This window comes from Leptonychotes weddellii, chromosome 8, assembly GCF_054177405.1.
Source record: "Leptonychotes weddellii isolate Sample4059 chromosome 8, ASM5417740v2, whole genome shotgun sequence".
NCBI classification, from domain to species: domain Eukaryota; kingdom Metazoa; phylum Chordata; class Mammalia; order Carnivora; family Phocidae; genus Leptonychotes; species Leptonychotes weddellii.
Window position 1 is genome coordinate 7641601 of NC_138376.1, and position 23175 is coordinate 7664775.

The 23175-nt window shown below is 42.8% G+C and overlaps 1 protein-coding gene across 1 annotated transcript in view; it reads right to left on the bottom strand.

Moving 5' to 3' along the window:
- Nucleotides 1–3622: 3622 nt before the first annotated feature.
- RNF144B (ring finger protein 144B) overlaps nt 3623–23175 on the bottom strand; it is a 65036-nt gene continuing 45483 nt past the window's right edge. Inside the window, exons 4-7 of the mRNA XM_081827629.1 lie at nt 14940–15144; nt 12751–12895; nt 8643–8732; nt 3623–7286 (exon numbers count right to left, since the gene is read on the bottom strand). Coding sequence (XP_081683755.1) covers nt 7146–7286; nt 8643–8732; nt 12751–12895; nt 14940–15144 — 581 coding nt within the window. The 3' untranslated portion in view covers nt 3623–7145. The remainder of the gene's footprint in view (nt 7287–8642; nt 8733–12750; nt 12896–14939; nt 15145–23175) is intronic.

The following is a 23175-nucleotide window of genomic DNA, read 5'->3' on the forward strand; positions in this document are numbered from 1 at the left end:
CATACAAACAAAGCTTAATTTAGTTTACTTTGCCAGACTAACTTGACCTGGGTCATTTCTTGCTTATACCTCTGAAAATTATATGCAAAACTTGAACTACTTCCCAAGGTTGGTATGAGGCAACCACTGACCAATTCATTTTCATTTAAGGGAATGCTACTATTATAAACAATCTCTGTGAAGAAAGAAAGACACTGCTTTCTCACTATTTAAGCTGCTTTATAACAATAGAACAATGAACCTCATTCCATTTTGGTTCAGTGAGTGCTCCTGGTTGGCAAACTGTCTTTTTGGTGTGTGCTCAATAAACTTTTACTAATTATTTCTCGGGTGATTCGTTGGTTTTACTTCTGCTATTTCTGAACTTTTGACACCTCAACGTGGCTTGAAGGTACATGGGACCACAAGGAAGGCATGAAAAAGAACTGAATTCTGCCAACAATCAATGAGCTTGGAAAAGAACTCCGAGCCCCAAATGACAATAGCTAACCAAGACCTTGATCCCAGCAAGATGCTGAGCAGAGAGCTCGGCCACCTCATGCCAAATTTCTGATGTACAGAAACTGCGGTTAATAAACGTGTTGCTTCAAGACACTTAAAAAAAATTAAAATAATGCTAAGAGGTCCTCATGGCTCATGAAAGATGTTTCCAGCTTTGCCACTAACCCACCGTATGAATGTCACCTAACCCCTGAATCTTACCTCCCACCTGTCAGTTGGGAGAGGGCTGTATTAATATGTACTTGATAGAGTGGTAGGAAGAGCAAAAGAAAATGTGTTTGAAAGTACTTTGCATACCAGATGGAATTGTGTAATTGTAAGTTTTTACTGTAAACTGCCCCCCCCAAAATCATTGCGTTGATACGAATTCTGCATTTTTCTGTCCACATAGCTTTCATTTTAATTGAGCACACAATTAGATAAATCTTTATCTGTGAAACATTTCCTTGTGAAAAAGCAACATAAAGGCATTTTTTAAATCTAGAAAGACGATGTATTTTCTGAGGAGGTCATTCTTCCCTCAACACACATCCACGAGCTTGAAATGTATTAGTCCCCCTCTTCTCCTTTGGGAGCAGGGGGTCTGGCTGAAAACTGGTCACCCACACTCACGGCCATAGAGCACACACCTCCTCACACCTCCTAAAAAACAATGTCCCTCTGACAGTTGTGATCTCATCTGACCCTCTACGCCTGAGCCAGGACAGAGGAAATGACAGTGTGGATAAACGGTTGGCCCCGGACCACACCACCCATCAAGAGCAATGTCATCTTACTGCGAGGAGCTGGGTGTCTGTCCCCTGACCCCCACACCGTCTGGACTGGCAGGGGGCAGGGAGAACAGAGGACACTGCCTGCTTGTTCCGTGCCCAGGGTGACATCAGATTTGCCAATCCTGTCCCGACATTCCATTCACGTGCCCTTGTGGTGCCAAAGTCCCAAGGCCAGGCTGGAATTCAAGACACATCATGCAGGGCGGTGTGTGGATTACTGGACTTGTTTGCTTTTAGTTAAGCAAACGGGACTGGCTCTAAAAACTAAGTCCAGACTGATCAATGATCAGAAGTCTCACAATTCGAGAAAAACTTCATGTTCATTTTATTTGAATGCATTCAGTGGCATTAATGTGAACCACCCCCCCATTCCTCCAAAAAGAAAATATGCCCCTTCAATCATCAAGGTGAACAAGAGACTTCATTCCCTTCTCATCTAAAGCCTGAATTCTAGTTTCAACATACAAAAAAAAAAAAAAAAGGATAGAATTGTATTGGTGAAATTGAAAAACATAGAGGCAGAAAACGGAATTTGAAGCACAACTTCTTTATACACAACAGGAATTCATTCAATAAGTTCATTATTTAGAGCCCCATTTCTTGTTTTTCGCCAATTGACGGATTTAACGATCAGCCACAAATACACATTATAGCACAAGCCGGTAATGTTAAAAGGAGAGGACTTGGATTTAACAATCGCTTTGAGTGTTGACTGTCAACATCAAAGGAGGCTGTGGGCATATACTTTATATTGTAGAAAAGAGGCAAACAAACATGTTGGCATCTGAAGTAAGTACACGGACCCACCTGTAATTCTCATTCCACTGTTAGCAGGATACACACCACCTAGTTATTTCTTGACTAACTTACCCTCCCTCCCTTGCCCTTCTCCTCTACCTAAACCAGGGAGGGACTGGGGTTGACCTCAGGGGGGCCATTTGCCCCAGGCAGGCTGTCAGACACACAAAAGCACGGGTGCTCAATAATTATTTGAAATAATAATTCTCTTACATATACCTCCACTGGCGCAGATAATTGAGAGAGGAGTTCATTCTCTTGGTACTCACAGATAGCGGAACGAAGGCCGGATCCAAATTACTAATGAGAGTGTTGAAAGTATTCTGAACGAGTCTTACATTCTTTTTCTGGCTGCCACTCATCACAGTGTGACCCTTGGCAAGACACGAACATAAACCACTACTTTCTTTATGAAATGGATCTAATACCTACTCCATTTATCTCAGGATTGTTCTCAAAAGTTCTTTAAAAAGTATATGTAAATATATATAAATAAAACAGTATAATTGCTATTGAATTATTTGAAGAAATGAATCTTTCTCATAATGTAGAGTTGGATACTATCTTTAGGGTCTAAAAAAATAAATTTATTTTTATCTAACAGATGAAAATAATTGAATTACAGAAAAACCTAATTATAATTCTTCAGATTCACTAGGCTCATAATTTACATAGCAATGAGCTTGCTGCTTGGGCACTGATTAAAATCAGTGCTGTATAAAATGGTTCATTCAATCATTCTTTGGGGATGCAAACTCAAGTTTAGCAAACAATGACACTTTAAAAAAATGAAACAATGTTGACATTCTAGGAAAGGATTAAGCAAATTAAGAAACCATAACCGAAAAATCTTTTATTACTATCTTACTGATTTCCTCAAAACTGAATGATTAGAAAATGGAATTTGACTTACAAGTCAATCCTAAGTCTTTGTCCCCAGGATCATAGTACAACCACATAATGATCAATAAAGAGGCACCATCACCAGTAGATAGGAACGTGAGCTTTCCGTTTTGCAGAAACACAAGTTCTAGTTGGTAACCAACTTCTGGCACTCAGCGTTTGGGGATTCCTGCCTTGAATACTAATTAAATGGAAATGACCTTAAGTTAACCCTAATGTAAATCCCTTAACATTCTTAACGAGGGAATACATTCCTCCAACAGACTTGTGGAAGGTTAAAACTGACCAAAGAGAGCACATAGCCCAAACTTCATTTTGTAAAACTAATGGCTTTGAGGCCTGGCAGCATTTTTTATCAGGATGATCAAAGACCTAAATTACTGGTCATTTCTCTGGATAATGATCAATGCCTGTGCACTGAGAGGGTGGCGTATCCCACTACGACAAAAATGTCTGCAACAAGTGAAGGCGTTATACTTCCTCTTATTTAACAAACAAGGTAGCAAGAGTTATTTCCATAAATGGTATCGCAGATTTGGGTACTTTTTGTAAATTCTGAACCTAGGATTTAAGAGTGCTTCGTTGGTTCCTGGAGGATAAAAGTGAATGTGTCTGGAAACGTGCAGCACAACAAAGGTTAACCACACTTGCTTTCCTGCTCTGCATTTATTGGGGCTACAGAGACTAAAACAGCTATTTTCCCCTCAAAGAATTCGGAAAAATATAATACAACAGCAATTTCTTAAATACATAACAAAACTTTCTGGATCATGAATCAACATGAGATGTAATAGCCTACAGATATCGATTGGACAGCTTTATAAAATGTCACTCATCTAAGGCATTATGAAATTGTTTTCAGAGTTACACATATATACACAGTTCTATATACATAAAGGCATCCATTCATGAACAATAAGTCAAGCACTGTGTAGAGAAGGGTAAAATAATACATAGTTAGATTCTGAATAATTTTTAAGAGACAATTTGGCGTTCCAAGCAACAGTGATTTACATTCAAATAAACATGTAGATTTTCAAATCTAGATAGGTAAAGTTTTCGTGATGCAGGCTACAAGAAAATTCACACTGTGAATTATTTGTTTTTCAAAGGCCTCCTTAACGAAATAGAGATTTCAAGTCCAGAGCAAACACCCATTGCGTGAACAAACAGAATGCCTACGACTCTAAAATTTGCTTCCATATGCCTTTCCCCCTCACCTCCCTATCCAATAACAAGAGAAAAATTCCCAGAAGGGGCAGCAGCTAGATGTCGTGCCCTTCTATCTGTTAATGTTTCTGGATGGGGGGAGGTTATTACATCCAGATTACAATTTGGTGAAGGAGTATTGATTTCTATTTCAAATAGGCTATATTACTCCAAACACGATGATTTTTGCCACGACATCCAAACATGATCACATAGACCCACGTTTCTTCCTAGTACAGAAAGAGAATCACTAGGAGAAGATGGGGCTGACAGACAGAGGAAGGAGACAGGTTAAACTCTCTCAGTGGCCAATTATCCCAGATGAAAACATCAGTCTCTGTTAGCGAAGTTGTCAGCTCTCTCCTTTGCAAACAAAGTTTCTAGCTCGACTGACATCCCGCCCTTTCATGCACCAGAGATATATCTCGGTCTAACCCACCAACCTGCTCCTCTTGATTCTGACAATCTTACACAGGCCAATTCATGTGCTATATAAGGAAGATGTCACGATTTTCCAGGCACTTTTCAACACAGAAAAACTTAAATCCAGTTGTTTAAAATCTGTTTCACAAACAACCCCCCACTCCCTAGCCCCTAGAAAAAAAGTAGCTGATTCTGTTACAGTTTCTCTGTGAGAAGACAAGTTCCTTCAGTTTTGCCAAGGAAACAGTATGGATGTTTTAACTCCAAATTTGGGAGCTCCACCTCTTATATCATAGGATGTTAGGTTACTCGAAATCAGCTCCTGTTTAAAGATTCTTTGTGGAATCGAGCTTAGAAAGTTCACTCGTGCTGGAGGACATTGCCATGACAGACGTTCTTGATACAAAAATGCAAATTCAGCTGAGTTCCTGTGATCCCCTGAGCAGTTATAAATGCCCTTTGCTATAATGAGGCAGTGTTAAGACAAAGCAAATTATTCAAATATATGTACACTTGTCTTTAGACTAATATGAAGTACATCGATCGAAGAGGGTATTCTTGTTCTGAAGCGTTTACAGAGTTTCAAAGGAAAATAAAGACACTTAATATTGAGAAATTTCCAAAAAATGATTAAAAATGTTTTTGGTTGGTTGCCATTCAAAAGTTTTCCCAGAGTTCTCATCTATGTTCTATACACATGGTAAATAAAAATGTACACGACCAAGAGATGTACTATACATAAATCAGATATCAATATGTACGTGTGAACTAAAGTTCCTTAAATATACACATCCCCACTTAGGATACATTCCATTACATCAACAAAGCATCGTTCTTTAATAATAGGTCCAGGATAGCAGCAATGTAATAACCTAGTTACCCAGTTACCTCAGGAAAGTATGAGGGGTTCTGACAGTCCCTGATGCGGGGTCCCTAGTTTCAAGGAGGGCTCTCTGCAAGCATTTTACATATTCTCATGAAGCACCAGGCTCCGTTGGCTAATGGCAATTATGTAATCCCGTCAATGGAGAAAAAGTTATCGTCTTTTCAAAACCCGTTTATTCAAAATCTGACCAATGGATAACAGGAAAAATAAGTCGCAATAAGGCGACACCAACCCAAAGCATTTATGATACTTGAAGCATTTACATTTTATTTCTTACATTTTTTGTTGTTTTATCAGTGCCTTGTACTGATACTGAAAGTATTTGGATTGCCCTACCAGATGCTGAAAGAGCAATACGACACTCTGCTGAGAAGAGAGCTGTTCTGAGTTGTGTTTGGAAAGATGTAAATAACTGGATTATCAGTGTTTTTACAAATGGAGATGGCATGACATCACACTAGGCGTTGTTTTAAAAGAGTTAGGTTTATGAGTCTATACCTTTGGGTAAGTTATGAACTTGCAACCGAAATTTACATATATAATATGCAAAAAGAAAACCCTTTAGGTTGATTTATAATAAACCACATTCGTCCCAGAAGGAAAGAGAGAATGGCTTCGAGGAAACATTTATTTTACGTGTACCACTGGATAGACTCACGCATGCCCAGTGGATGGAAATTCTAGGTAGGCAGCAACTTACGTGGACTGGTGTACATATGGACTTTGATACTCACTCTTGGTGTGTACTTCTAGGTCCAACTCTAAATGTGGGGGGTGCATGAACACAGAGCTCAGGAAAGATCTCTGTTACCTATGATGAAGATTAACCTCGGCCACTCGACCAGTATTTCATATAAAACAATCCTGTCAAACACAGCTACTGGCTGTAGGAGGAGAATTTATCACCTTCCCAAAGTTGCACTTGCCAAGGGAGAGCTACTCGATCAGACCCCATTGTTTTACAGGCTGCAACCCCTTCACTTGGAAGGGACAACTCTGTCTGCACAGCAGTTTCTCCTGCTTGAAGCTGAGATCACACACGGAGAAACCTATTGTGTTTCTGCCAAGTCACTGTGGGAATGCCTGGAACAGCATGCCCAGGAGCCCGCAGAGGCAGAACCAACATACCCGCTCCCCAAGATAAGCAGCCTGCTGCGAGGCGCTTAGGACAATTTCCCCTTCAACAGTGTTATCCTTTCCATCCTATGGGGGGCGGGGGAGTGGGTTTCTCCCGTGTTTCTCGTGGTGGTCAGATCAACACAGAACAGACTCTAGCTGGTCAGTTACAATGTGTGTTGCCAACCACGATACTGAATGTTCACTCGGGCTCCTCGAATTTGGCTGGAACTTGAACAGTCCCAGCGGGATCCTTCCCGAGGATAAAATGACGGTGGGTTCGTTCCTTGTCGGCAATCCCAAAGCTTCCCGACATGCTCCCTAGACACGGCCGAGACTGCAGAACCCGGGTCCTTCTCTTCACACGGGCTCGGCCTTTTCTGATGCCAAAGGCAGGCAGGCAAGTTCAAAGTCTGGACACAGAGGCACTTTCAAAGTTTGGCAAGGGGGAGGCAAGTTCACTAAGTGGGGCTTTATCACTGTGCTTCTCATTGTAACCCCAGACGTCTGTGGCACATGGATAGGAGCGGAGGCCTTTAGGTAGTGGATGGGTCGTGCTTTTTCTTCTTGCCCCGACAGGACTTGCAGACACAGCAGATTATACACGGGGAAGCCAGGAGCAGCAAGGGTGAAGTCACCAGGGCAATGATGCCCAATCCCACCAGAATCCCCACCACCTGGAAATTCCGAAGAAAAGCCCACTTCAGCAGTTTGATCTTCCTATATGTATACTAAGCCATCAGCTACAGACTGAATGTTTGTATCCCCCACCCCCCAAAAAATTCCTATGTTGAAACCTCAATGTCCAATACAACAGTATTTGGAAATGAAGTCCTTTGGGAGGTAATTAGGACTCGAGGGCGGAGCCCTCACGATGGGATTAGTGTCCTTACGAAAAGAGACTTCAGAGCGCTTGCTTCCTCTCCCCAGCTCGGCACCAGGTGAGGACACAGCAGGAAGAAGGCCACCTGCAGACCGGGAAGAGGGTCCTTGCCAGAACCCAACCGATCCTGGCACCTTCATCTCGGGCTTTTCGTCTCCAGGACTGGGAGAAATAAGTGTCTATTTTTCAAGCCACCCAGCTTTATGGCAATTTCTTCTAGCAGCCTGAACGAAGACACGACCCCAGGCACATGAAACAGTTACAGTTATGGGACCTTTCAGCAAGTGCCCCGTGTGACCTGAACCGGATATAAACCAGGGAGGCAGCAAGGACTAGATCGGAGGTGAGAGGAAGAAACCGGACGCTCACCTGAGCTCCGGCACAAGCTCCGTGTAACCCCGAATTGTTGCTGTTGGCTCCCTCCCTACCCGAGTCTCCTTGACAGCCTCATAGGGATGCTAACAATGATTCCTAGGCTATTAACACTGATGCCCTTAAAGGTAACGGAGTCTTTCATAAATATGAAGCACTATTAAAAATAAACCAGGGGATGCCTGGGTGGCTCAGGCAGTTAAGCGTCTGCCTTCGGCTCAGGTCATGATCTCGGGGTCCTGGGATCGAGCCCCACATAGGGCTCCCGGCTCAGCTGGTAGCCTGCTTCTCCCTCTACCTACTGCTCCCCCTGCTTGTGTTCCTGCTCTCACTATGTCTCGCTCTGTCAAATAAATAAACAAAACCTTTAAAAATAATAAATAAATTAAATAAACAAACCAACAAACCAGGACTCCCTTTGAACCTGCCACAGAAACACACGATGGCGTGTGCAGAGGGATCTAAGCCTCAGTGGGGGCTCACAGGATTTTAGAGCACTGCCTTTTATATGAAATAGGACTTACAGGGCTTTAGGAAAGTCATCCTACCATTTTTCCAAGAGGAAAGAGTATCTGCCTCGATTCTGGCAGTCACTGGTAATCAGTGGGCTGCTCTGGCACCCTGCCCTCTACTACTTATCCTCAAGGCGATCATGCTCCCCAGAACCTCCCAGGCTGGGATGGGTAAGTAGAGGACAGGGTGGGGAGGAGGATTAGGTGGGTTTTTTAAGCCATCTCGAGTCTGGTATTATCTCCTGCTCCCTTAAAGGTCAGGGTACCTGCGTTCGGTTCCACATCACCGAGGCTCTCGAGTGGCCCAGCTTATTCCTACACGGCCCTTTGTCATAATGTCTGAGGAAAATGTCATTCTGAAAAACAAAGACAGAGGTTTCAGTACACACGCTCTTTTGAACTGAGACATTAACACTAACCACATCGGATCACCTTGGTGGAAGCAAAGGCTCTTTCAGGGAATATAAATGGCGGCCTCCAGGGATTCCAAGGCTGCAATCTTTAGACTCTATCTCAGTAGGTTTACACATCACCAAGTGAAAATGGATCATAATCATCGAGACTCTTGACTGAGTCTAGAAAGGATTGGAGTCCTGCCCAGTCATCTCTGAAAGGTGGCTCCAGGACAGGTGCGACGTGGAATGAGGATCGGGAGTGGAGGGCACGTGAGAAAAAATGCCAGCAGCTGAGATGGGAAATGCAGACATGGGGTCCTGAGAAGGTAACTAACTTGATGTGGGAAGAAGGAGAAGAAAACGACAACAGAGAGATGAACTCTGTTGGGAAGACGATGGCCACACTTTGGACATGTTGAACTTGAGGGACACTTGAGATATCCAAGCCACCCTGTTCAAAAGGCAGCTGATTACACAGATGAGAATTTTGGGGAAGATGGGAATCAGCATACATGGGGTGGAGAAAAACCACAGAAGTAGATGAGATCACCCAGGGAGACAGTGTAGACAGGCAAGCAAAGACAGTGTCAAGGAGGACTACCCTGGGTGGCACAGTTGGTTTTTTTGTTTTGTTTTGTTTTGTTTTGGCACAGTTGGTTAAGCATCTGACTCTTGGGTTCAGCTCAGGTCATGATCTCAGGGTGGTGAGATCGAGCCCCACGCCCAGTGCAGAGCCTGCTTAAGAGTCTCTCTCTCCCTCCTCCTCTGCCCCTCCCCGTTCTTGCTATCTAACTCTAAAAAAAAAAAAAAAAAAGAAAAGAAAAAAGCATGAGTCAAGGAGGCACCTGGAAAGGAAACAGAAGTGGCCAGAAAGGTAGAAGGAAAGCAGAAGACATGCCATTACTGAAACAGACGTGGTCAAGACATCAAAGGCAGGGGAGAATCTAGGTAAGAGGAGGACTGAAACATCCATTGGATTTTACCCAAAAGACAGCACTCAAAGCCTTGGAAAAACACAGTCAAGGCTGTGACGATGTGGCCAGCTGAGCGCACTTCAAAGACTGGAGGTAAGTATCAACAACAAGAGGTGATTATGCTGTTTTGAGGCTTGGCTTCTAAGAGAAGGAGAGAGAGAGAATGGTAGTAAGGGAGACATGTAGGCTTGAGAAAAGTGTGACTCGTTTTTAAATGGGACACAGTGAGCACATGGAGAGGTTAGTGGAAATTGAAGGCACAGGAGAGAGAAGAGATAATGGAAGGGGACAAGTCTCTGAGGTCCCCAAGCAGATTAAGAACACTTCATCCTCTGAACCAGCAGGGATGAGGACCAAGGCAGGAGCAAATTCGACACCCCAGCAAAACTCAAAAATCACTCCGTTTGGGCATCCGTCTCGGGCTTGGCTCTTGGACAATCATTCTGCTCCCAGATCCATGCTCTGAAACTTTCCTATAAACAAAGATCAACACCACCATCTGACACAGAACACTTGTCAAGAGAAAAACATGATTACCAACAAGCCAGTGCCCCTGGCGAAAACTGAGACAATGAGATCTCAGAAAACAATGACCAGAAAAAGATGCTTCAGTATTTGAAGTCTGTGTATCCAGCCTTTTAACATCTGTACCATTTCAACTTGAGCACCGGAACAGTCCAAGTAACAGAACAGTGTGTTCTTTGCAACACCATACCCCAAACATATTTCAGCCAAAGGATGGGGAGATCTGGCACACATCTTTATTCCCTTATACTCTTGCCTCTTAAAAAGAACCTCATGGGCTCAGCTTCCTTGTGGATATGAACCCAATTAATGTTCTGGTTAAACCTGAAGGCAAATAGAAAAGATTTCTTTCCTTTGTAAAAACACAGGGGGTGTGCAATCAATGAAAACCTCGCCCAGAGTACCACACGTTTGGAATCATAATGGGTCTCAAATATCACACATACTTGTAATTCAAGGGGTTATGATAAATAGTATTAAAAAATAAAAATAAAAACACTTCTTTCAACCTGAGCTGCTGAGCTTCCACAGTCTAAAATTCAGTTTTCTTTCCCCCAATTTATAGCACTGCTTGAAATACTGAGATCAGGCTGTTTAAAATTCTTCCTCACAGATGTCATCTGAAACAACTTAGCTAATTTTCAGTTAAAAATCAGGCATGTGGTGACCAGCATGCATCCCGTATTAACCGCACACCGACTCACTGACTGTGTGATACAAAAGCATCACCAGAGCTGCTCATCAAATTGAAGCAAACCAAGCAATTGAAATGAAAAGTTGAGTGGGGCGCCTGGATGGCTCAGTCGGTTGGGCGTCCGACTCTTGATTTCGGCTCAGGTTGTGACCTCAGGGTCGTGTGATCGAGCTCCGCCTCGAGCTCCGCCTCAGGCTCCATGCTCAGTATGGAGTCTGCTTGAGATTCTCTCCTTCTACCCTTCCCCCGGACTTGACTTGCGCTGACTTGCTCTCATTCTCTCTCTAAAATAAATAAGTCTTGTAAAAAAAAAAAAAAGAAAGAAAGAAAGAAAAATTAAGAAAAGAATGTCCACCTCACCATGATGGAGGGCTCACACTGATACGGACATATTTCATGAGTCCAGATTGCCAAAATAGGGACTATCTATTCCTATTTGGGGCAGCACACATGCTAGAAGAAACACCAGAACTAAAGGAAGATCTGTTCATCAGTCCTTCACACCACCTTTTAACTCTGAGGTTACCATGGGCCTCGGCACGGGACTGAATGAGCTGCACCTGAACCGGGCAAGACGTGCTTCACGAATGGTGAGGGGAAAGAATCACTGGGGCAGACCCCTTTATCTGGGCATGGATCCCTAACCAAATGAGAGCAATACCACCGTCGTGCCAATGAATGAAGTGGTTATTTAAGACATCCCATTGATTAGAGTGGCTTTCTTCTTTAAATTCAAAAAGAGGAAGAGAACCAAATTATGGTAGGCAGAAAATATGGTGATTACATGGCAAAAGGGACTTTACAAGTGTGCTTAAAGTAAGAGCCTGAGATGGAGGAGAACAGCCTATATCATCCAGATGCGGCCAATCTAATCACTGTATCATCCAGATGTGGCCAATCTAATCACTGTATCATCCAGATGTGGCCAATCTAATCAGCTCGCCCTTAGAGCAGAGCAGCTTTCCCAGCTGTGGTCAGAGGGAGCCGTGACAATGGAAGAAGGGGTCAGAGAGACGTGATGTGGCTGGCTCCAAAGATGGAGAAAGGGGCCACACGCCAACGAAGGCAGGCAGCTTCTAAAGGCTAGAAAAAGCAAAGAAATGGATTCTCCCCTGGAATCCAGAAAAGAATGCAGCCCTGAGGACATCTGGATTTTAACCCAGTGAGACACACGTCAGATTGCCAGAGGACAGAACTAAAGACAATAAATTTGTGCTGTTTTAAGCCACTTCGTTTGTGGTGATTTGTTACAGCAGCAAAATAAATGAATACACTGACAGTTCTTTACATGATAAAAGGAGACACTGCTCCCCAAAGCAGGGAACGTCCCTAAAACAAAAGCCTGCCTTCACAGCTAAGCTGACACAGCTAAGGGACTCAAAGAGACATTTGCTAGACATCTAAAGTAGCAGGTTCGGGGTGCCTCTGTGGCTCAGTCGGTTGGCCATCTGCCTTCGGCTCAGGTCATGATCCCGGGATCCTGGGATTGAGCCCCGCATCGGGCTCCCTGCTCCATGGGAGGCTGCTTCTCCCTCTCCGCCTGCCCCTCCCCCTGCTTGTGTGCTCTATCTCTCAAATAGATAAATAAAATCTTTTAATAAATAAATAAATAAATAAATAAAAATAAAGTAGCAGGCTCACAAAGTATCCTTAAGAAAAATAACCTTCTTTTGCAGGACAAATATAGGCTCAAGATTTTTAAAGGAAAGCCTGTAGGATCCTGACGGTTGCACAGATACGATGGAGAAAAAGACCACAGGAGAAGACGCTTCCAAGTGGAACTTACGTCCAGGTTCTGGAGACAGTACCAGCAAAACGTGTGTTTGCAATTCTTGCACATCATCTGAGCACAGCCTTCGTTGCGTTCGATGTAAACCCGACAAACAGGGCACTGCTTAATGGGGGCTTCTGCGTCTGTCCCAAAGAGGGCCCTAGACACAAAATGGATGAAAATTATGGGGGGTGGATCAAGAATGCTGTTAGAACCGCAAGGGTGTACACTAACCAGGGCTGGGGAAGAGTGGGCGGAGTGTAATTAATTCAACAGTTAACTTTATGGTCACCAACTGAATTCCTAGGGCTCCTGATTAATTCACTTCCATGGAAGAGGGTGGGGGTAAAAATAGGAGAGACACAGATTATTAGTTGTTCGGATAACTCAAAACAAAAAAAGAACCTTAATTTATTTACCTTTGGCTTGGAGTAATGATATAATTGTATCTTCCACACCTGACTTAATTTATTATTTTGCCAAATTAGTATTTCATTCCCTGAGCACACACTGTCTAAATCAAAAACACAAGCATTCTGCTACACAACAGAAAAACTAGCTCTGGATCTGACAAAGCATAGATAAATCTTTCTGGTGATCTGTTCCGATAAATAAATGGAAGAGGTCGGGGGACGCAATAATCAATATTTGAAAATAAATGCCCAGTCTCATTAAAGAGACCTGCTCCAGACAGATGAATAGGTCAGCACAGGCTCACAGTCTTAGGGGACATGGAGAATAAGTGGAACACATTGGGGTGGGAAGGTTAGGGGGGCCATAGCACTACACTGCACGTTAGCTACCGTTCATCAAAACCAGCCCCCAGCACACAGAGCCATCAAGTTCACAACGTGTTGTCAGATCCAGGATTGGATTTGGTACTCACAATAACCTTATTAGAGCAGTGGGACAGTTACTATCTTAATTCTCTTCCCCACCACCACCTTTTTTTTTTCAAATAGGGAAACAGACTCATAGAGGCTGAGTGACTTCCATGAGGTCCCACAGATACCAAGCGACAGTGTCAGAACTCAACCTCTCGGGGCGCCTGGGTGGCTCAGTCGGTTGGGCGTCTGCCTTCGGCTCAGGTCATGATCCCGGAGTCCCAGGATCGAGCCCCGAATTGGCTCTCTGCTCAGTGGGGAGTCTGCTTCTCCCTCTGACCCTCCCCCCTCTCATTCTGTCTCTCTCTCTTAAAGAAAGAAAATCTTAAAAAATAAAAATAAAAAAAGAACTCCACCTCTCTCTCCTCTGGGATCTTCACATTGTCCCATGATACCCACACACCTCACTGCCATGTGCAGAGGGTACTGGCTAAGAAGACGCATGCCTGCCATGTGCACTAGATCTATTTTTCCTCTTGGTTGGTTTGGTCCAAGATTCAAGCACACTATCCTAGCCAGGTAGTGCCACTATTCCTGAAGAATGGTTCTACACACTCTGAGGGTGCGGGCTGAGTCAGCCAACTGGACTGGAACACCAGCACCTCTGTTCTTGCTCATGCAGAATAGCCAGGGCCTCAAGCAAAGCAAGGGATCGAGCGCAAAAGTCTCCCGCTCTGGGCCTTTCTGCTGCCATAAAATCCCTCTGTACTGAAAGGTACAGATTTAATTGCTTCTCGCTGTAACAGAATCTGAGCCTTGGCACCACCTTCTAGGCACCAAGTCCTGAGAGATGTAGCCTTTTCCTCTAGGGCCTGCGCACTGAGCACTGCGCTGCCCTGAAGGACTGCTGTTTCTATTGTGGTGCTCTCCTTGACAGGACTGGCACGCCTCACAAGCTGCCACATGGTCGGGTCGCAAAATAATTTCCGCACCGCTTTGCAAGCAGGAAGAACGAGGTGAATCCATAGCAGGTGCTCACGCCTCCTAAGCAAAAGGCTGTGGACAAGCCCCGCCTTGCTATTGAAAACCAGTGGCCCGTGTGCCTCCCCCTACCTGAAGAGGAATCAAAATGTTTACAAACCCTAATTTCAGCAGTCTCAGGGAGACTGTCCAAGGGTCAATACCTGAAAGTCCCTCAGAAAGGCTCTGTCAGTTACTCTTTGTTAGCAACTTCCCAATTCGGAGACACGTCTCAGGGAAGTTCCCCAGGGAAATAACTGATCTCTAAATTCCATCACAAGAGAACTCCTTCTCCAGGCAACCTATTTGGGCTTTCTGAGAAAACCGGTGATGAATCCCAAAGACGGCTTCCTTTCTTACCCGTGCTCTGTTGGTAGGACGATGGGCTGACCATCTCTACAGGAGACTTCTGCGTGCCAAGCATCCTTGCAACAGGAGCAGAACTTCAGGTGACAGGAGGGGCACTCCACCTGCACAGGCTGTCCCGGGTCACTGGAGGCAACAGGGCACACCGTTTGACAGTCTGCCACAGGGCACCATGTTCGGTAGGGGTCCAGGTGGACTTCTAAAGCGCAAACAAAGAAAATGGGACGGTCTGTGTGTCTTTCATACAGGCCCAGGCTTTCTCCCCTCCGTTCTTCTCGTTTATAGGCTAATATTTATGGAAGGTTAGTACCACTGAGGGCAGTGATTTCTACTCTTGGTCTTCCTAATGGACCCAAACCTTCAAGGTCACTCAGCTCTGCCATGTTTCTCAAAGTAGGTGCTAGTGGAAGAGGCCACCACTGTCCTTATGAACAGACAGGGAGTGTTCTCACTAACCAAACTTGGCAATTCTTTGGGAATACTTCTCGCCTTTCAGCACTCGAAGTAGGCAAAAATCTCAAGTCCCTGCTACAATTATTTGGGGCACTGTCTTGGAGGAAAATTGGACCTGAAGGTCCTACTGAAGCAAAAGGAAAAAAGAAATTTAAAAAGGATTTTGTCCTCTCCGGGACTGAGAAATAGGTAGTGAGGTTTCCTTACTATTTTTTAGAGGGAACTGAAAGAACAAGAAAGAAATCAAATAGGGACCAAACAGTGCCTGGTGTGGCTTAGCCAAGAAGTCAGATTGGCTGTCAATTTGGATATTCCGTTGTCCTACCATATGTTAGAGACATTTGTAAAAGACTCACATGCTCTAAAATCAAAAGGTTTCACAAACCATAAAATGATAGTCAGCTATACACTACACCAGCCACATCCAGGAAAGAATAGGAAGAATATGGAGTTGGGGGTAAGCCGACTGTCATTCTATTCAAATGTTTACAAATCTTGTGCAGTTTTCCATTTTTCTATTCAATAACAGACCTCACATTCTTGTCTTATAATGTGACCTTTAAGGGAATATATCATGTGAAAATGATGTTATTTGAGTAGAGTAGAGTAGCCCTTTTTTCTCTGAACCAATGTATTTTGCAAATTTTAAACCGATGAGATTCCAGTTTTAAACCTCCTAAGGCTTATGATTCTTGGAAATTTCCACACAGGAGGGAAACAGACCCAAAGAGCGGTGCGCAAAGGAAATGAAGGCATTAAGTATGAGCTTAGTTTTAAAGGTAATAATTTTACAAATTCAGTATCAGGGGAAATAAGTCCAAAATGTTCCAGCAAACACTGTCTCCATTAATCTCTCATCTAGAAAAGGCAACAATCAGATCCATGCTTATTATAGGTTTTCATTCAAAAAGAGCATCCTTACACATATTTTCTTATCTAATGATTCTGGGGAATAGGGGTTGGAGAATGATGAGCCAAATAAAATCAGAAAAGGGAAGCCTATGATTCAAAGGTGCTCAGACCCCAAGAAAGATGGGCCCTTGAAAGAAATCCCTGAAAGTTTGGGACAGGCTAGTTAGAAAGTCAAGGGGACAATGACATACACCTATGCTCCAAGGTCTGACCTTTTATTTCCACACCATTGATACTTTTTTCCAAACTCTTATAACTGCTTCACAAACACTAAGTCCAGAGAAATGAAGTCTGGTATATAAATTAAGAGCTAAGGATACCCACATCACCTACCTACTTAACCACCCATTCTAAATCACGGGTCTTTTAAAAGACTGACAATACAGAAGAGAAAGGAAAGACACATATTATAGTTAAATTTGTAGCATCCCTGCAGATCACCCTAAAAAGATACAAGGATACAACTTGTCCTCATAATTCTTTTTTTTTTTTTTTTTTTAGATTTTTATTTATTTATTTATTAGAGAGCGAGCGAGAGAGGAACAGCGTGAGAGAGGAGAGGGTCAGAGGGAGAAGCAGGCTCCCTGCCGAGCCGGGAGCCCGATGTGGGACTCGATCCCGGGACTCCGGGATCATGACCTGAGCCGAAGGCAGTCGCCCAACCGACTGAGCCACCCAGGCGCCCCTGTCCTCATAATTCTAATCCAAATTATTTGGTAGAAATTCTGTTTGTTTCTACCAACTTATTATTTCATGTATCTTGATTGCCACAATAAAAGCAGAAACAATAAATATGGGAGCAGTTACAAATTTTGATGAATTCCCATAAAAAAACAACAACAACAACAACAACAAAAACCTTAGGAAGCAAAGCAGCTGATACACAGTCCAATGAAAAAGCAAGGGAAGAGTCTGAGCCACAGAAAACAGTGATGCTCTGTATTTTTCTCCACTTTGACAGTACAGAAATGATCATGCGAAGGAGGGCGGTGGAAGGGGCAAAAGAGAGACATTACAGCTTTCTACTTATTTCGTTAGAAGTCTTGTTCTTTAGGAATAGCTTAGAGAGCTTAACCAACACCCAAAGTCGAGTTACCAGGAGATGGATTTTAACTCTATCCAAAAATGGTATCGGCTACTCAAGCCACCTCTGCATTATCCAGGCAACGTCTGTCCCAACTCCTTCCACTCCACCTCGCTGAGAACACTCATGTTCATGGACACAGAACACCGCAGACTTGCACGCTCAGCCTTCCACACAGCCACGGTGTGGTCATGTGACCTGGTTCTGGCCAAAGGGAGGTGAGGGGAGGTCCGTCAAGGGGCTTCTGGGACTAGATTTCTTCTGGATCCTTAGGCAAGAATCTCCCTTCAGTCTGTGTGCCTTTGAACACAGCCGTGGGAAGCCATGATGCCTGGGCCAAGACAACTCTGGGAACTCTGAGGGGAAAATTACATGAGTTGGAGAAGTTGAGCCACTACGTCGACCACACCTGCAACAGCCTACCTCTGGATTTCCTGTGTGCGAGGTAATTCAGCGCCTTCACTGGTTAAGGCACTTCTAAGTCTGGCATTCTGTTCCTTGCAGATGAAAGCATCTCAACCCATAAGGTTACCTCTAGCAATAGTGAGCAAATGCCCAGGTCAGACAAGGACTGCTCTTCCCCTGCGGCACGTAGTTTTAAAGTCTTTTCCAACCCGAGGTTATAGGTGAGGCACATGGAAATGTGTGTATGCAAATAGAAATAAAATATAATCTACACATATTGTCCTGTAGAAAACCTTATCTACCATAATAAAAATTTATTTTTATTATTTATTAACCTTTTAAAAAAAATTAACACACTATGCCAGACCCATAAGGTTTTTGTGTGGGTTAGTAGACAAATAAGGTACATCCATATAGTTGAACACTATGTAGCTCTAAAATAAGGTGAATCAACGTGACGATATGGAAAGATCCCAAAGTTATACTGCCAATTCAAAAATGCGGATTGAGGAAGAGTATAAATGAACCATGTTTATAAGAATATATATAGAGAGAAATATGTTTTAACATTTTCAGAATATCTAAGAAGCATAAAAACAGTTATCCTTGAGTAAAGGTCAGGGGTTGGGAGAGGAGGCAAAGATTTACTTTAATACTAAACTTGAATTAATTTTTAAAAAATATTTTATGTATTTTATTTATTTGAGACAGAAAGAGAGAGAGCATGAGTTGAGGGGGCAGAGGAAGGGGAGAAGCAAACCCCCCACTGAGCAAGGAGCCCAACGCAGGACTCAATCCCAGGACCCTGAGATCATGATCTGAGCCAAAAGCAGCCACTTAACCAACTGAGCCACCCAGGTGCCCCTAAACTTGAATTTAAAAAGAAACAGGAGCAAATACTACTTCTATAATTTTTTAAAGCTAGTTTTAAAAGGCCCTGGGTGGCTCAGTCTGTTGGGCGTCTGACTCTTGGTTTGGGCTCAGGTCATGATCTCAGGGTCAGGAGATCGAGCCCGGCTTCAGGCTCTGCGCTCAGTGGGGAGTCTGCTCAAGATTCTCTCTCTCTCCCTCTCCGCCCCTTCCCCCTGCATCCCACCCCCGCCGCCCCCTGTGCTTGCACACTCTCTCTAAAATAAATAAATAAGGGCGCCTGGGTGGCTGAGTCCGTTAAGCAATCTGCCTTAGGCTCAGGTCATGATTTCAGGGTCCTGGGATTGAGCCCCACATCTGGCCTACTGCTCAGCGAGGAGTCTGCTTCTCCCTCTCCCTCTCACTCTCTCTCTCAAATAAATAAAATCTTTAAAATAAATCTTTTTAAAAATTTAAAAAATAAAAGGCTACTATCAATCTGGTATATGAACGGCAGACTAATAATTCTGGATCTAAGCTGTCTTCTGGAAAATCATCTACTTTCTGTATTCAAATTTCCCCTCTGTTTCACATTCTTCTCCATGTGTACAATTCTCATTCTATGCTTTTCCTTACCCTAAAAATCCTTTCATCTGTAACCGAGTTATAGCCTATGCATTCTTAAAGGACCTTCTTTAAAGTACCTACTACATACTTGTCTTAATTTTGGTGTCACAGAATCCGTATCTTGTTCATTGCTGTGCTCTAGTCACTTCATGGAGATGACCTTTCTCTCTTTAGATTGTAGGCAAGGGCTACTTATTTTATTTGTGTGCTCCAATATACCTGACACAGTGATGGGATGCTTCCTGTTGATTTAAAGCAGTCATTCTTGGTTTTTGCAAAAGCTAGATATACTCCTCTGCTAACAACTGACTTACAATACATCCACTACTAATACCATCTTGAATTGCCTTGCACTGGAATTTATTTTCCATTCTCTTCTAGGACTCTCATCAACAGATGTACATGGCACACTAAAATCATCCAATACCAGTCCTGGGGTTGAAAGTATGTTACGATCATTATTAGACTTTATATCTCCACCCACCTCAATTAGGCTCTCTACATTTGGAAAGACACCAGCTTGACAAAACATGGAAATTTACATATAGCACTTTCAAAATTAAACCTCCTTTATGAAGCGTCACTTATAAGGGTGACAATGAAAAAAAATTTCTAACATTAAAATGGATAATAATTACCCTTGCTAGAGCCCAACTTACTGTCTCCCTGTACCTAACATCCATTTCACCTTCCTGTCTCATGTCAGTCCTTGGATGAGTGATCCACATTCACTGATTCTCATTCCAATCCCCTCATATCCTCCTTAAGTCTCTAAAGTTTTTATTCCCAGCTCATTAATAAACTATTCTCTGAAAGTTAAAACTGCCATCCCTCTACTCATATCCAGCAAATGTTTCTCATTCCATCTTCTATCTGATACTCTTGTAGCTCTCTTCCATAAGGCACCAGCCTCTCTATTTTCTTCCCACAACCTTCCTTCTCCTTTCACATCAATACTGCTTCCTTTGGTTCCATCAGTGGATGGTGTCTAAGATTCAGTTCTGGATTTCTCCGGTATTTACTTGTTTACAGAACCCAAGCCATGACTAAGTCTCAATCTTGCTTTAATTTGGACTATTCCAAACTTCTTTAGGCTTGACTTCTTGTGATGATATGCCTGAAAACTTAGGCAAATGGCTATTACTCATTGTTCATTCAACAAATGATCAATTTCAGGGACTTTTTAGAGACCCTGGGCTTACAGAGATGAAAATAGAGGTTTGCTTCTCAGAAATCTCAGTGTGAAAAGGACAAGAGATGTTTAAAATAAAATGTAAAAAAAAAAACAACAAAAAACCAAGAATGTAATAACTGACAGAGCACCCCACAAGATAACATAAATGAAATTATTATTATCTGTGAGCAGCTTTTAGGAGTGGAGGTAAGGAATGTTTAATATACAGAAAGTTTTTTTAATACAGAAATATATTAATGCTTTTCTTCCATAATGAAGTTTTCCCTTTTAATCAGCTCTAAACTCAGGAAGTAAAACTGGTCATTCCTAATCACAGAACAAAGCAGATGGCACATGCTGAGATAAAACACAAAGAGATTAAGTTCGAGAGAGCTAAAGCACCACATAAACAGAGATTAAAAAAACAAACAGTCCCTGGAATAGCAACTCTGTAGGCAGCCAGAGTGTGTAAGGTATAAAAGGGAAAGAACAGTCTCCTTCCAGATATTGGAATAAAGACTCTGTATTTAAGAAGACACCGAGCAAGAACATGAGCAGTTGCCTCCTAAAGTGGGGTCTTGCCTGCAGTCAAGAACCTACTCCATCTTCTCTCAACTTTGTATTCAGTGACATCACATGAACTGCCCACTTGAGAAATCAGCCATGATGAGAGTATTTACACCACGGAAATTGGCAAACACTATAAATCAGAGCCTCCCCACTCCCCCCCAAATCTGCTTACCAACATATCACTGAACAAATTGACAGCAAATACTTAAATATATAAACCCTACTTCAACACCGTCAAGTGGGGGGCACAGAGTGGGCAACCAAAGAACAGAACTTAGCACAAGAAGAAGAGAAATTGAAACTACAACAGTGGCAGTTCCTTTGGCTCTATTTGCTGGCCAGTCTTTTCCCCTTCCTGAGCATTCTACATATAGAAAAGTACTTATACCTGAAGGAACCTCTCATGTCTCCGATGGGTACGTAGCTTCTTCTCCTAAAGAGCATTTGGTATTTGGTCATATTCCCATTTATTGTTCATTAATTGCTTTTTGTACATCTGACTAGGATCTTTAACTCCAGTGAGAGCTACCCTAGAGGACAGGCAGGCTGTTTCTCCCACTTAGAACCATAGCATGTCACAAGTAAATATTTCTGGATCTCCCTATCTGATTTCCAAGCGCCAATCAGATGTGATGCACTCAGTATACTCCTGTCCACCCAGCAGGTCAAAATTTTTTCCTTTATAAATAAAGAGGGTCACGGGAGAAAAGAGAGGACAGATATCTACTAATTTAAACCAATTACTTCTCTCAAAGAGAGCCCCCCTTCAGCCACCCTTTTATTTATTTGTTTTTAAGTTTTTATTTAAATTCCAGTTAGTTAACGTACATTGTAATATTGACTTGGAGGTGTAGAATTTAGTGATTCATCACTTACATACAACACTCAGTGCTCATCCTAACAAGTGCCTTCCCTAGTCCCCATCACCCATTTAACCCATCCCAACGTCCGTTTCCCCTCCAGTAACCCTCAGTTTGTTCCCTGTAGTTAAGAGTCTGTTTCCTGGTTTGCCTCTTTTTTCTCCCCCTGTTCATCTGTTTTGTTTCTTAAATTGCACATATTAGTGAAAGCATAGGGTATTTGTCTTTTTCTGACTTATTTTGCTTATTAGCATAATACTGTCTAGCTCCATCCATGTTGCTGTAAATGGTTCTTTTTTGTGGTGGAGTAATATTCCATTGTACATATACACCACATCTTCTTTATCCATTCATCTGTGAATGGACATTTGGGCTCTTCCCACAACTTGGCTATTGTTGATAATGCTGCTATAAACCTCAGGGTGCATGTGTCCCTTCAAGTCTATTTTTTTGTATCCTTTGGGAAAATACTTCATAGTGCAATTGCTGGATCATCAGCCACTCTTTTAAAGAGTTTAAATAAAAAAGCATGGCTAGTTAGAATCTGACGTGATTAAAGCTTAGAGAATTGCCCCTCAACACAGGAAGCACCCATAGTAGCAATACAGTATCACATGTTCATGTAATGTTTGTTTTGGGGCACAGATCTTCTTTACACAAGTACTTGACCTTATCCTACAGCTCTGAAATACTGTTCTGGTTATGTAAAAGATACTTGCCAAAGGAGGTGTGCTATTGTCTTCCTGATAAACCATTAAGAGCAGAGTAAATAACTACTCTGGGGCAAAAAGGCAAATCTAGCCAAATTCCTGACAGTCCCCTCAGCTTTATATTTCTTTTTTTTTTTTTTAAGATTTATTTATTTATTTGAGAGAGCGAGAATGAGAGAGAGTACATGAGAGGGGGGAGGGTCAGAGGGAGAAGCAGGCTCCTCGCTGAGCAGGGAGCCCGATGCGGGACTCGATCCCGGGACTCCAGGATCATGACCTGAGCCGAAGGCAGTTGCTTAACCAACTGAGCCACCCAGGCGCCCCAGCTTTATATTTCTATATTACCATAAGGAGCTGAGTAAGTTAACAAGGAGTTAACAGAACATTCAAAAGAGTAGTGACTCAATTTCTCTAACTGGAGATGGAGATAGGCTTAAAGAGATTTATCCCTTGCAGTCAAACAGCACACACAAACACATTTCCATAGAAGTATAGAAATTCATGAAGGACATTTTTGAATGAGAAGAAAAGGTATATTGGTGCCTCTGGGCCTGAAAGTACAAAAAATACTTAAATGATGTGTTTT